We start from the raw sequence: 14,018 nt of genomic DNA, 5'->3' as shown, positions 1-14,018 counted from the left end.
ACTAAGTCCGGATTTATGACAAAGATGGTGAATAATGAAATCCCTGCATCTGGAGCAGAGCGCCGGGACCACGGAGCCATCTGAGCCATTGGCACCTTCGCTCCCAAGCATGGTGGAAAAGGAAGAACAAAATGGGAGGGATCTAATTATGAGGAACAAATCATCTTTTAAAAAAAATACCCAGGACAGGAAGTGCAGTTACACAGAATGAGTCACCCACCACACCGCTCAATTCCAGGTTGGACGTTTGGCACAGCTGAGTGAGGCTGCTTGAGATAAACATCACCTCTGCATTTCTCTCCAAGCCTCAGCTCTCCTGGGAGTTTCCAAGACTTCATTATTCTCGTCCCACTTTTATGGCTTTTGTTGTATTTGACTATCACTTGCCGTATTATTTACCTAATATATTTTCTTTTAATTAAATCACAGTTAAAGAAGATTTTTTTTTCCTTAAAAGATAATTTAGACACCCATGGAAATAGCAATTCTATATGCCAGTTTTACTTCTTTTGGTTAAAATATAACATTTTAGTTGTGTACCATTTATAATCCCTGTATGCCATATCTAAACCCAACGTCTCAGATTTCTCCTGAGGACACCCAGATCTTCTGTCATGACAAATCATCTGGTTCTCCAACAAGTCCCCTGGCACTTCTTGCCAAGTGGCAGAATGGGAGAAATTAGCTTATCCTGAGCTAACTGGTGTTTAAACTGGCATTATTGCCAGCTAGCTAGATAGGTGATCTTGAACAACCATTTACCCCAGGGCCTTAGCTTCCCTGTCTGCAAAATGAGAGACTTGGACCTGGTGGATCCATGACCTGCTCTGAATGCTCTATTTGTGTTTGAGGGACACTCCTGACCTCACCATGTACCTGTTAAAGCAGCGAGAGCCTTACTGCAAAGTGTGTCTTTGTCTCCAGCTGTAGCTGGCTTTCTCTTCTGGTTTCCAGTGATAGCAATCTGGTGTAAATGAAAGATTTAGGGATAGATTGCTTCAGGCATTGCTAGATCCAGGAACTCAAATGAATTTTCGTCTCTCTATCTCTCAGCTCCTATGTCCTTTTGCTGACTTATTCTGAAGATGGCTGTCCAATTAGTTGGCTAGCTCTTCCAAGTTTGTATCCTACCTGCTTAACAGCCCAGGGGACAGAGAGCACGTCTTTTCCATTAGTTTCTGGAGAAGCCCCAGGAGGTAAAATATATCATTTGCTCATCCCCAAAGTACTTATCCTGGGCAGGGGGATTTGGTTCCCTGATCCCCCAGGCTATAACCCTAGAGCTAGAGGGAGATTGTTCTACCCAAATATAGCTTACTGAGAATAGATGAGGGGAGTGTCTGTTTATCAGAAAGAATGGATGCTGATCAGGTTCAGATAACAGTTTCCCCTCTTTCTCTCAGCTCCCTAACTCCACTTTTGAGCTAGTCACTAGTTGATCATTACCCAGGCAGTTTTAATGGCTCCCCGATGGCAGCCTGGAGTGTTTGTGGAATTTCTTGTTACTAGGATTTTGGCCCTATTTGGCTAGCAAATCTCAATGCTCTTCCCCCTGCCCCCATTTCTATAATCCCTGCTCTGGGGAAAGAGTTCTTTACCTTGGTTTTATGGACCTTCAGTGACTGACTTAAGGAGAAGTTTCAGAAGATCCAGAATCCCTCTGGAAATGTAGGGTTCAAGGATCCCCAGATATGTGTCTGTGAATATAAGCACGTTTATAAAAGAGGGTGATTAGCTCTTCAGATCCTACAGGGAGGCACTGTGCTTGGGTTTTGTCAGTATAGTAGACCCCTAACAGAAATATGTCAGAAGCAAACCTAATTGCTTAGTTCCATGGGCATGGCTCTGACTCTTTCCCCTTGGCCTCTGCTAAGCCCCTGGCTCTTAAATATTTCTCTGGCTGCCCTCCTCCCAGTCCGGCTTACCCAACGGTGTTTGCCAAGTGGCTGATGCTGGCTTTCCTGCCTTTTTAAGATTTCCTGTCCCAGCTTCCTGCCCTATGATCTCATCCCATTGTCATCCCTTCCTGGGAGCGGGAGGGCTTAAACCATTAAGTCGTTTCTCTTCTTTTTCTAGTTATGGATATAACAGACATCATCAAGGGGAAAGCAGAAAGTGATGAGGAAAAGCAGCACTTCATTCCTTTTCACCCGTGAGTGATTTCCCATTACTTTCTATTCTCTGAAATCACATTTTTCTTGATTGAGGGCCACTCAGAAGCAAGATGAACTGGTTCCCTGAGTTGATAATAGCTAGTTAGGACCTTCCAAGAGGAAAGGGTAAGAATGATGGTCTCAGTGCCTAGGCATTCAAAACCATCCAGCTTTTGACCTGTTCGTTCATCAGGTGTTATTTATTTAACAAGCTTTGATTGAAAGCTGGCAGAGACCTGGGCACTGTGCTAGGCATAGAGCATGAGGTGGTAAACAAGATCGACAAGGCCGCTTTTGTGAAGCTTATATTTAGGTGGGGAATTAAATGGGTAGATAACAACAGGTCAGTGTATCAAGTACAAATATGACCGGGACCATGAAGCTTCGAAGCAGCAGCATGTCAGGAGCATATAACAGGGAGTCAGGACCTAGTTCTTACGGGCACACATATCCATGACTTTAAAGGAAGGCAGCGAGGAAGGTAAACCTCCTTTCCTTGATCTAAAAAAGTTTGAGAGAGTAAGACCCCAAGCTTGAGAACGTTGTCCTCATTTGTTTAAGGAGGATTTTTTTTTTAAACAGATAATGAGGTCAGTGACTTGGATTTAGCATGTGATTAATCATTCAGCATGAGGAGCCAGAGCTTTGCCACCTTGCTGAGCAGATACTCACTTTGAGGGCTTGGGGATCCTTTCTTTTTAAGAATCTTCCTAGGAATACAAATGGCCTTTACTTGTAGCTTAGGTATTCTCCAAGTTTCAGAGCCATATTGCTTTATGAAAGAGAGAGATGTGCTTCTTGATGGCAGGTACACTCTGAGCTGTCATGGGCAGGCTCCCTTTTCATTTAAGGTGTGTAGAGGGGCTGGGCAACTTTCTGGAGCCCCTGCAACCACAAGGGAGGGAACCTATAAAGGTACCATGCAAGCATTTTGTGCTCTCTTTTCCTGTCTAGGGTAACAGCTGAGAATGATTTCCTGCACAGCCTGCTGGGCAAAGTCACAGCCTCCAAGGGGGACAGCGGAGGGCAAGGTACAGTGCCTGCTGGCCAAGCAGGCTTGACCTGACTTCAGCTTGGGCTCCCTTGGTTCTACAGCAACCAACTCAAACTCCTAGACTCTGGGAGACATAACCTCCCTTCCAGACAGTGGGGTCTCGTGATCTACAGAGATGGAAATCTCTACCTGAGAAGTAGAAGAGAGACATGTCCTTGTGCTGGAAGGGAGAGAGGAATCGGTGTATCCTGACTCTCTCCTGTGTGTCAGGCACTGTGGAACATTTCCTTGTTTGCTTCCCTCCTTCCCACAGTCCTATCAGATAGGTGGGATCAAGCCCACTTTACACAGGTTGAGTTTAGAGGGGTGTGATGAAGTGACAGAAGCTGGCCCTGCTAGAAGTAACCAGTGGGATTAAAATCAGAGGTGTTTCACTCCAGAGCTCTTTGCATCCCAACTTCTGGCCGCCCCCAGAGCTGGGTCACTGCATCTGTGGCTACTTGTCTTTGCTTCCACGATCTCCTCCAGAGAGAGAACAAAGGGAGAGGTGATGGGAGGGAGAGGCTGAGAGAGCACCTTGCAATTGGCTCTTCATCTTGAGTGCTCCCTTCCAGGCCTCTGGGTGACCATGAAGATGCTCGTGGGTGACGTTGTTCAGATCCGCAAGGACTACCCGCACCTCGTGGACAGGACCACCGTGGTGGCCAGGAAGCTGGGGTTCCCGGAGATCATCATGCCAGGTTCCCCTCCCCGGGAGGGGTGAGGGTGCTCTAGCCGCTCTGATCCATTTTCTTTTTCAACAGCCAACTCCTTTCTTTTCTATTGCTTTTCTCTATTTCTTTCCATGAAGGTAACTGCTGAAAACAACTGTATATCCAAATATATGTGCGTTTGCATAATAAACATAAACACATGAATATATACACATGCACTTCCCCTCACAAATGGAATCACACTTCATATACTTTCTGTCCCATTACTTGATATACTCTGCACAGTGTTCTGTGACTGACTTACCACTTAATAATTTACCGTGGACATCCACTCTACTCCATGTGGAATAATTTCACTCTTTCTGGGGGCGAATATGGTCATTCTCTTAAATTGTTAAGCTATTTTTAATTACAGAAATAGTCCACACTTGTAAAGTGTCCAATAACATGAAAAAGGAATACAGAGAAACAGTAAAAGCTCTCTTAAATTTTTGTCTCCAAAAGTAACCACGAATGTATGTAGTTTCCAAATGTGTATGTAATAAGAGTAAATGAGATTCTATAATAATACTCTTTTGAAACTTGCCTATTTGCCTTAAACTTGAGTCTAGTACTTGGATCCATGACCACTCACTGACTAACCCCTTCTTTCCACAGCTGAATGGTGGTCCACTGGAGTCATAGTTTATTTATGCCTGCCTTTACTAAGACATCAGTTCCTGTGCATTCCCTGTAGGGTTTTCAACTATCACCACCCCCTCAATTCCTGAAGACCCTCCCTTCCTTGTCCCTGACCCTGTCCGTGTTACTTGGACACACGTGGAAAGTCACTCTGTCACTTCTGCCCAGTAAAAGACCAATGGAGAGAACCGTCAGTGGTTGTTATTCACGCACCTAGATCAATCCAACTGAAGCTTTACTTTGCCTTCCCAGAAGGTGTCACTAGAGGATGAAAATTAAGTGATTTTTAATGGAGAGAAAAACATGCCCAATTGTGACCACCTCCCCTTTTGCAACTAATTTCCTGCTGTTCCTCCATCCTCTTGTCACCTACTGCTCCAGTCTCCCTGATGAAGTAAGAATGCTTTTCCAAGTAGTTCTGATTTTAGTATCATTCACAGCCATCAAGGTGGGCATTTCTGCCAGTCCCCCACTCCCCAGGCCCTCTGGTTGGGGTCCCTCCTGCTGCACAGACTCCAGCTCTTGCCTCTCCCTCTGCCTCAGGGGACGTCAGGAATGACATCTACATCACTCTCTTGCACGGCGACTTTGACAAGTACAACAAGACCACGCAGAGGAACGTGGAAGTGATCCTGTGTGTGTGCGCGGAGGACGGCAAAACGCTGCCTGTAAGGGACTGCGACTCTGCAACAGGCCCTTCTCAGCGCCTTTGCTCGCAAAGATTTGCTTTTTCTATTCTTGATCCTGCTCTCTAAATGCCAGGTGCCTTCGGGGGTGGTGCTGAGTAATGTGATATACACCTTTAGAGTTTGGCTGGCCTGGTAGCCTATAATAAGCCCTGGTGTGTTGTTATTTCTTTACAGCAAAGCAGTTGGCTTTTCAGTGTCTGTCCCTTTCCTTTCATGACCTCTCATTCCTGTCTTGCTTGGCCTTAGTTTATATGTTAGCTTTTTGCAGTCAAAATGCTGTTCTCATTGCAACCTGAGCTAGTTTATTCAGGCAAAATACATGGCAGGAAAAAGGAACAGTACAGAGCCTTGGGCTGGTGTGAAGACACAGAATGTCCTCAAAACAGACATTGCCAACACTTAATCTAACTCCCCAGTGCTCAGCCAGACATTCTGGTGGAAAGCCTTACCCGTAAATTGGTCTCCAGAGGGCGGGCAGAGTGTATTCAGGAATGCAAAGCATATTGCTATAAATATTTATACAGCATATGTCCTGTACAATATTTGTCATGTGTGTTTACATTTATTTACTTATATTTCCTTTAAGGTTGTCAGCAGCTATGTGTCCAGTGTGTGGGACGGTTTTGCTTTTCAATTTCTCCTTTTAGAGTACTTAGCTGAAAATAAAATCAGCTCTCAGCTGAGTTTTGGCATGGGCAAATATTCCTCTTAGGCCACAGTAGGTGGTCAGATAGCACAGGAGATGGGGGTATGAGTACGGATAGGTGTTCTGCTTTAGCTTGGGGGCCTAGAGCGCAGGCAGATTTTTCTTCCCTCCACCTATGAATAGCTGGCATTCACAGAGGCATTGCTATATGCCAGAGACTGTAATAAGTATCCCCTGGAGAAGGAAATGGCAACCCACTCCAGTATTCTTGCCTAGGAAATCCCATGGACAGAGCAGCCTGGTGGTCTATAGTCCATGGGGTCGCAAAGAATCACACACAACTTAGCCAGTAAACAACAACAACAATGGCATGTGATAAGCATGATGCATTACTATTATTTCCCCCATTTTTACAGAGGGGGAAACTAAACCTTTGTCAAGTGAAATTATTTTCTCAGGGTCATAGAGTTAGTATATGGCAGATATGGGGTTTGATTTAAGATTCTAGGCCCTCTTATTGAACGGGCTTCCCTAGTGGCTCAGTGGTAAAGAATTCCCCTGCCAATTCAGGAGATGCAAATTCAGTCCCTGGGTTGGAAAGATCCCCTGGAGGAGAAAATGACAACCCACTCCAGTATTCTTGCCTGGAGAATCCCAGAGGAGTCTGGTGGGCTACAGTCCATGGGGTCGCAAAGAGTCAGACATGACTGAGTGACTAAACAGCAAACAACAACAAATAATGCCTATAGATTAAAAAGAAAAGTATCCAATTTATTTATCAGTTTAACAATTAGGCTAATAACCACTTCTGTCAAATTCTAGGAAGACTCATAATTATTTGTTAAATTTAAAGATATCCTCACAATTGCCTTTTTGTTGGGAAAGATTGGCTCCATTTATTAATACCAGTTAAGCAAAATCCAGGCATTTAAGTCATCCTCTTTTTGTTGGATTGTGAAACTTTTCTGAAAAATAAAATAAGTAAGAAACACTTTGCTCAAAGAAACACAAAGGGTTTTTCATCTGAAAGGGAATTTGCATTTCACAAATGTATAGACCATGCTTTGAAGTCATTTTTATCCAACTACCTGTTGGAGAACTCTAACCTCAGCTTCATTTTTTAAAACACTGATCCACTTGCCTTCAATGTTGCTGGAGGACAAATTAGAAGGAATAGTAATGGAAAAGCAGGCCCCTTATCTTGTTTCTAAAACATTTTTATCAATACTTCCACCTATGCTATCCTTTCGAGTCGTATCCAACCAGGCTGAATAGATGCACTTATCAAAGATGAATATTTAAGCAGATATTTTGGAGGCTGAAATGGAGAGGTAACTGCAGGCACAGTGATGATTTATAGTGATGAGGTAAGTTACGGGGGAGTTCAGTTGACTGACTATTGAGAATTGCTAAGGAAGCCTGTGGGAGGCCTTTCCTTCTTTACCTGCTGAAATGAAATACAATATTACTGCCTAATTAAGTGTCAGACAGCACACTCAAACATTCCTGTTTGGTGCTGGTGGGTTCCTGTGGGAACAGCCCCCTTTAGGCCCATCAGTTTCTCTTCCTGCTCCGCAGAAGACCAAGGTCAGTTAGACATGTCCTTGGCTCACTTGAGGTCTCAGCAACCATGCTCAGGAGGGCCCGTGGCAGAGAAGTTAACAGGGTGGGCTCTGGGATCAGCCTGCCAGTATTCAAATCCCAGCGTTCCCTCCAGTTAGCTCTGTGGTCTTGGGCAAGTTTATGTATCTGTGAAAGAGGAATAAAGGCTTCCTGGTGGCTCAGTCAGTAAAGAATCTGCCTGCAATGCAGGAGACCACCTGTAGCACAGGAGACCCAGGTTCGATCCCTGGGTTGGCAAGATCCCATGGAGAAGGAAATGGCAAGGAAATAGCCAGTATTCTTACCTGGAGAATCCCACGGACCAGAGGAGCTTGGCGGACTACAGTCCATGAGGTCACTAGAGTCAGACACAACTTAGCAACTAAACCATCACCAAAAGAGGAGTAATAATCTCTTCCTCATGGGGCTGCAGTTTATACAAAATGGTATCTATAAGGAAGCTTGTTGTTGGTTCGTCACCAGTCATGTCTGGCTCTTTGAAACACCATGGACTGTAGCCCATGAGGCTCCTCTGTCCATGGGATTCTTCAGGCGAGAATACTGGAGTGTGTTGCCATTTCCTTCTCCAGGGGATCTTCCTGACCCAGGGATTGAACTTGCATCTTCAGCATTCCAGGTAGGTTCTTTACCACTGAGTCCCATGGGAAGCCTGCTGCTTCTCCTAAGTTGCTTCAGTTGTGTCCAACTCTGTGCGATCCCATAGACAGCAGCCCACCATGCTCCTCTGTTCCTGGGATTCTCCAGGCAAGAACACTGGAGTGGGTTGCCATTTCCTTCTCCAATGCAAGAAAGTGAAAAGTGAAAGTGAAGTTGCTCAGTTGTGTCTGACTCTTTGCAACCCCATGGCCTGTAGCCTACCAGGCTCCAGGGGATTTTCCAGGCAAGAGTACTGGAGTGGGTTGTTATTCTCTGCTCCAATCCTGGGAGGCCTCACAGGCAGTAAATACTCAATAACAGGAAGGAGGTAGCATTTAGAGACAGCAGACTAACTGCAGGTTGAGGCCCTGGAAAGGACTTGAGGGGGTCAAATGGACAATCCAATGTAGATAGCTGAAGCAGGCTTAAGTACAAATGCTCAGATGCTGGGCTGAGAAGCCTCTGCTCCTCTGAGACCAGCCAGTTTACTGGGGTGGAGGTAGGGCACGGGGGTCAGTGCTGTGCAGTGGTTAAGACATAACCTCAGGGGCCAGGCAGTCAGGCTGAAAGCCTGGCTCAGCCTGAATCAGCGGGATGACCTTGAGCAAGTTACATAATCTCTCTCTACCTAGGAGTCTGCCTGAAAATGAGACGAGCAGTGGAACCTTACTCTAGTGAGTACCAGCTGAGGTAATCTACGTAATAGGTGTTCACTGAAGTTCTCTATTAGCAAAAAGGTGGAGCCTTTATGGCAGAAAGGGAAGAAGAACTAAAGAGCCTCTTGATGAAAGTGAAAGAGAGTGAAAAAGTTGGCTTAAAACTCAACGTTCAGAAAACTAAGATCATGGCATCCAGTCCCATCACTTCATGGCAAATAGATGGGGAAACAGTGGCTGACTTTATTTTTCTGGGCTCCAAAATCACTGCAGATGGTGATTGCAGCCATGAAATTAAAAGACGCTTGCTCCTTGGAGGAAAAGTTATGACCAACCTGCTGCTGCTGCTGCTGCTGCTAAGTCACTTCAGTCGTGTCCGACTCTGTGCGACCCCATAGACGGCAGCCCACCAGGCTCCCTCATCCCTGGGATTCTCCAGGCAAGAACACTGGAGTGGGTTGCCATTTCCTTCTCCAATGCATGAAAGTGAAAAGTGAAAGTGAAGTCGCTCAGTCGTGTCCAACTCCTAGCGACCCCTAGACAGCACATTAAAAAGCAGAGACATTACTTTGTCAACAAAGATTCATCTAGTCAAGGCTATGGTTTTCCATTGGTCATGTATGGATGTGAGAGTTGGACTATGAAGAAAGCTGAGTGCCGAAGAAGTTATGCTTTTGAACTGTGGTGTTGGGACTCTTGAGAGTCCCTTGGACTGCAAGGAGATCCAACCAGTCTATCCTAAAGGAGATCAGTCCTGGTGTTCATTGGAAGGACTGATGTTGGAGCTGAAACTCCAATACTTTGGTCACCTGATGTGAAGAGCTGACTCACTGGAAAAGACCCTGATGCTGGGAAGGATTGAAGGTGGGAGGAGAAGGGACGACAGAGAATGAGATGGCTGGATGGCATCACCGACTCAATGGACATGAGTCGGAGTGAACTCCGGGAGTTGGTGATGGACAGGGGGGCCTGGCATGCTATGATTCATGGGGTTGCAAAGAGTCGGACACGACTGAGCGACTGAACTGAACTGAACTGAGAGCCATCTCAGGCTTGATTACCACCTTGTGGACACTAACTGGCATCTTCCCATGATAAGACTGACCTCGTCAGACTAGAGTATTTTCAGACTCTCAAAGTGTGTTCAGACCCCTGATGTCCTTTGCTCCTCAGGTGATTCCTGCGAGGTAAACAGTGCTTGTGTTTGGAGTCTGATTTTTCCTTCCACTGCAGTGTGTCCACCAAGGCCAAGTTGGCATTAACTTTTCCAGGCTTCCTTCTACTGACCTGAAGCCAATTAGGGGTTCTTGTTGCTAATTTGGAGCCATGGGGGTGGACAACGGGGAAAATTATTGTCTAAGCTCACTGGAGACATCAATTCAGAGCAGTTCAGTTGCTCAATCACGTCCAACTCTTTGCGACCCCATGGACTGCAGCATGCCAGTCTTCCCTGTTCATCACCGACTCCCGGAGCTTGATCAAACTCATGGCCATTGAGTCAGTGATGCCATCCAATCATCTCATCCTCTGTCATCCCCTTCTCCTGCCTTCAATCTCTCCCAGTGTCGGGGTCTTTTCAAACGAGTCAGTTCTTCACATCAGGTGACCAAGTATTGGAGTTTCAACTTCAGCATCTGTCCCTCCAATGAATACTCAGGACTGATTTCCTTTAGGAGTAACTTGATCTTCTTGTAGTCCAAGGGACTCTCAAGAATCTTCTCCAACACCACAGTTCAAAAGCATCAATTCTTTGGTGCTCAGCTTTCTTTATGGAAACAAACACAGATCTATATTTTCCCTGGAGATATATACAGGTCTTATATATACAGACATATACATATATTTTCCCTAAAACTGGGTCCCATTTTTGGGACATTCAGGTTTATCTCTGAAGTGCCTATGGGGAGGGCACTGTCATAGGTCTTTCTCAGAATAATGTTTTCCTTAGCCTTAGGCAATCAAAAATTTTCATCATCAAGATAGTTTTGTGGGATTCAGTTGCCTGCTGTGCAGCAGTTTTCCTTTCACCAGAGATATATGTGTGTTTTCAGTTTTTATAAGCTACATGGGATTCACTGGAACTACAGAAATGCTAAGCCCATAAATGTCATGAGATATAAATCTTGGGAGTAGAAGGCATCTAGGCCGTTATAGAGGGAACACTGGACAAGGGGTTAGAGGTGTGAGATGTGGTCCTGGGGCTCCTCCTTTGGGGGCAGGTGACTTAGCCTCTCGGGGTGTCAGTTTGCTCAGTTTTGCAATGGGGATAATGACAGTAGCTGTCAGAGGTGATTGTGAGGCAGTCTGTACAAAAGGCACAGCACAGCACTGGTCACATAGCACTCTACATGGTCAGGAGAGCTTTGGAAGCATGTCTTTAGTTCGGTACCTAAGAAGTTCTGAAAGGCTTCATCCCACTGGAAAGAGAGTTGTGTGTCTTCCCTCACTTGCAGTTCCCTGGTTGTCCTTGTTTTTTTAGGGATAAGTTTTTAAAGGATGTGATATCCTTTTCAAATGGTTTCAATCTGGCTGTAGTAGCATCAGTCTGTACTGAAACAAAACTCATTCTTTCCCGATAGCTCAGAAGTATGGAACAGGCTGTCAAGTAAGAGGGACAGGATTGTAACTTCCCATAGCTTAGCTTGCTTCACCAGGGGACCCAGAGTGAAGGTATGTGGCCAGCTTTGGTCATTCAGCCTGGTAGGGGATCCACAAGAGAATCTGATGGAATCTGGTGAGAAGCATGGATCCTTACACCATAAAAGGCCCAGAGACACACTTTGCAATTTGGGGGCTTGGGGCTGCAAAACCAGTTCTCATGTCCCTAGATCTCTGAAGACTTGAGGTTAAAATCTCTTGTTCTGTTTTTAAAATTGACCTCAAGACTCTTCTGGGTGTCCCTACTTTAGATCTTGTTTTGGGACCAAACAACTGGAATGAACACAGATAGAATTAGGGGCTGGCATACTCTGTGGCTCAGCTGGTAAAGAATCTGCCTGAAACATGGGAGACCTGGGTTCGATCCCCGGATTGGGAAGATTCCCTGGAGAGGGGAAAGGCTAGCCACTCCAGTATTCTGGTCTGGAGAATTCCAGGACTACATAGTCCATGGGGTTGTAAAGAGTCGGACACAACTGAGTGACTTTCACTTTCATACTCTATTGCAGGGTTTCCCAGGTGGCTCAATGGTAAAGAATCTGCCTGCCCCTGCAGGAGATGCAAAAATGTGGGTTGAAAAGATCCCCTGGGAGAGGGCATGGCAACCCACTCTAGTATTGTTGCCTGGAGAATCTCATGGACAGAGGAGCCTGGCAGACTAGAGTCCATGGGGTCACAAGGAGTCAGATATGACAAGCGAATGAGCATGTACACCTGCATAGTCTATTGCAAGATGATTCCTTGTTACTGTGAGGGTGATTTTTATAGCAAAGAATAAATACCCTATATTGGTTGCTCTTTTCTCACTCTGTCAGAGTACCCTTCCTGCCTTTCTGCTCAAAGCCAGTGTGGAATCTTTCTTTGAGATCTTCAACTGTCATTACCTCCAAGAAATACTCTTTGAGTCTTTATGGAGAACTGAAGTGACCTTTCTCAGTGCTCCTAGTATTATACAGTCAGCCCTCCATAACTAAACCTATGGGTTCTGCATCTGCAGATAAGGAAGGTAATCCATATTACATCATTTTATATAAGAGACTTGGCATCTGGTCCCATGGGAACCAGATGGGAAATAGATGGGGAAACAGTGGAAACAGTGTCAGACTTTGTATTTTGGGGCTCCAAAATCACTGCAGATGCTGATTGCAGCCATGAAATTAAAAGACGCTTGCTCCTTGGAAGGAAAGTTATGACCAACCTAGATAGTATATTAAAAAGCAGAGACGTTACTTTGCCAACAAAGGTCCATCTAGTGAAGGCTATGGTTTTTCCCGTGGTCATGTATGGATGTGAGAGTTGGACTGTGAAGAAAGCTGATCGCCAAAGAATTGATGCTTTTGAACTGTGGTGCTGGAGAAGACTCTTGAGAGTCCCTTGGACTGCAAGGAGATCCAACCAGTCCATTCTAAAGGAGATCAATCCTGGGTGTTCATTGGAAGGTCTGATGCTAAGGCTGAAACTCCAATACTTTGGCCACCTCATGCGACGAGTTGACTCACTGGAAAAGACTCTGATGCTGGGGGGGATTGGGGGCAGGAGAAGAAGGGGATGACAGAGAATGAGATGGCTGGATGGCATCACCGACTCTATGGACATGAGTTTGAGTGAACTCCGGGAGTTGGTGATGGACAGGGAGGCCTGGCGTGCTGTGATTCATGGGGTCGCAAAGAGTCGGACACGACTGAGTGACTGAACTGAACTGAACTGAGCATCTATGGATTTTTTAAATCAGCAGTGGGAAAGAGGGGGTCCTGGAACCAAGTCCCCAAGGATACCAAGGAACTGGATACATGTATCTGTCATCAATTTCTGTTGCCTAGTGATTTATCTGCTCGTATAATGTTTCCTGCACCACACTGTGAGCCCTCATGTCAGGTTTCCTGCCTGTCTCATGCCCATATCCAAGTGCTTAGCCTGGGCTGGTGTCTAGAAGATGCTCCCTCACTGTGGGCTTCCTTAGCCCCCACTGCACATGTGTCTGTCTGAAGGTTGATCTCTCTCCCCTTGCCCAGCTTCTGCTGGGACCTCAATGTGTGAGCATCAGAAATCCATTGTAATGAGCTGCTGCCTGGCTGATCTGAGCCTGTTATAAACTTTGTGCAATTCAGATATAGGAAACAAATAGGATTAAGAAGACTAGCAGCATGCAGCAACTCCAAGGCTGGTTACCAGTGACAATAGGGCAGACATGTCAGCACCTACTGCGCTCCAGTTATTTCGAGAATGCAAGTAATAGAATCTCTGCAGTAAAGCAGCTGTCACTCCTAGGGCCAGGCACATTCATGGATAATCCGCAATGTAGAAGGATACCTGGCAGAAGGCTTAAAGAAGGAAGGGTTATCTCAGGCCCTACGGCCAGCCTTGGCCTTGGCCCAAAACTGCCCAAGCATAGAAAATGACAATTCTATAGTGTTTTCTCTCTTTTTATTTTTCTTGGTTCAGAATGCAATTTGTGTGGGAGCTGGAGACAAGCCTATGAATGAATACCGGTCCGTTGTATACTATCAAGTCAAACAGCCACGGTGGATGGAAACAGTCAAGGTAATAATAATAAACAATAACAACGATG

At 45.5% G+C, this 14,018-nt stretch overlaps 1 protein-coding gene across 1 annotated transcript in view; it reads left to right on the top strand.

The window, feature by feature from the left end:
• The window catches only part of DOCK2 (dedicator of cytokinesis 2), a 473,020-nt gene that overhangs the window by 61,474 nt on the left and 397,528 nt on the right, over positions 1-14,018 (top strand). Inside the window, exons 11-15 of the mRNA XM_055421792.2 lie at positions 2,077-2,152; positions 3,108-3,184; positions 3,762-3,887; positions 5,085-5,209; positions 13,892-13,990. Of these exons, the coding sequence (XP_055277767.2) occupies positions 2,077-2,152; positions 3,108-3,184; positions 3,762-3,887; positions 5,085-5,209; positions 13,892-13,990 (503 nt within the window). The remainder of the gene's footprint in view (positions 1-2,076; positions 2,153-3,107; positions 3,185-3,761; positions 3,888-5,084; positions 5,210-13,891; positions 13,991-14,018) is intronic.

The sequence above is a fragment of the Moschus berezovskii genome, chromosome 18, assembly GCF_049115385.1.
Source record: "Moschus berezovskii isolate FMDL1 chromosome 18, NW_MosBer_1.0, whole genome shotgun sequence".
Taxonomy (NCBI): Eukaryota; Metazoa; Chordata; class Mammalia; order Artiodactyla; family Moschidae; genus Moschus; species Moschus berezovskii.
This window is presented reverse-complemented; position numbering and strand designations above follow the sequence as displayed.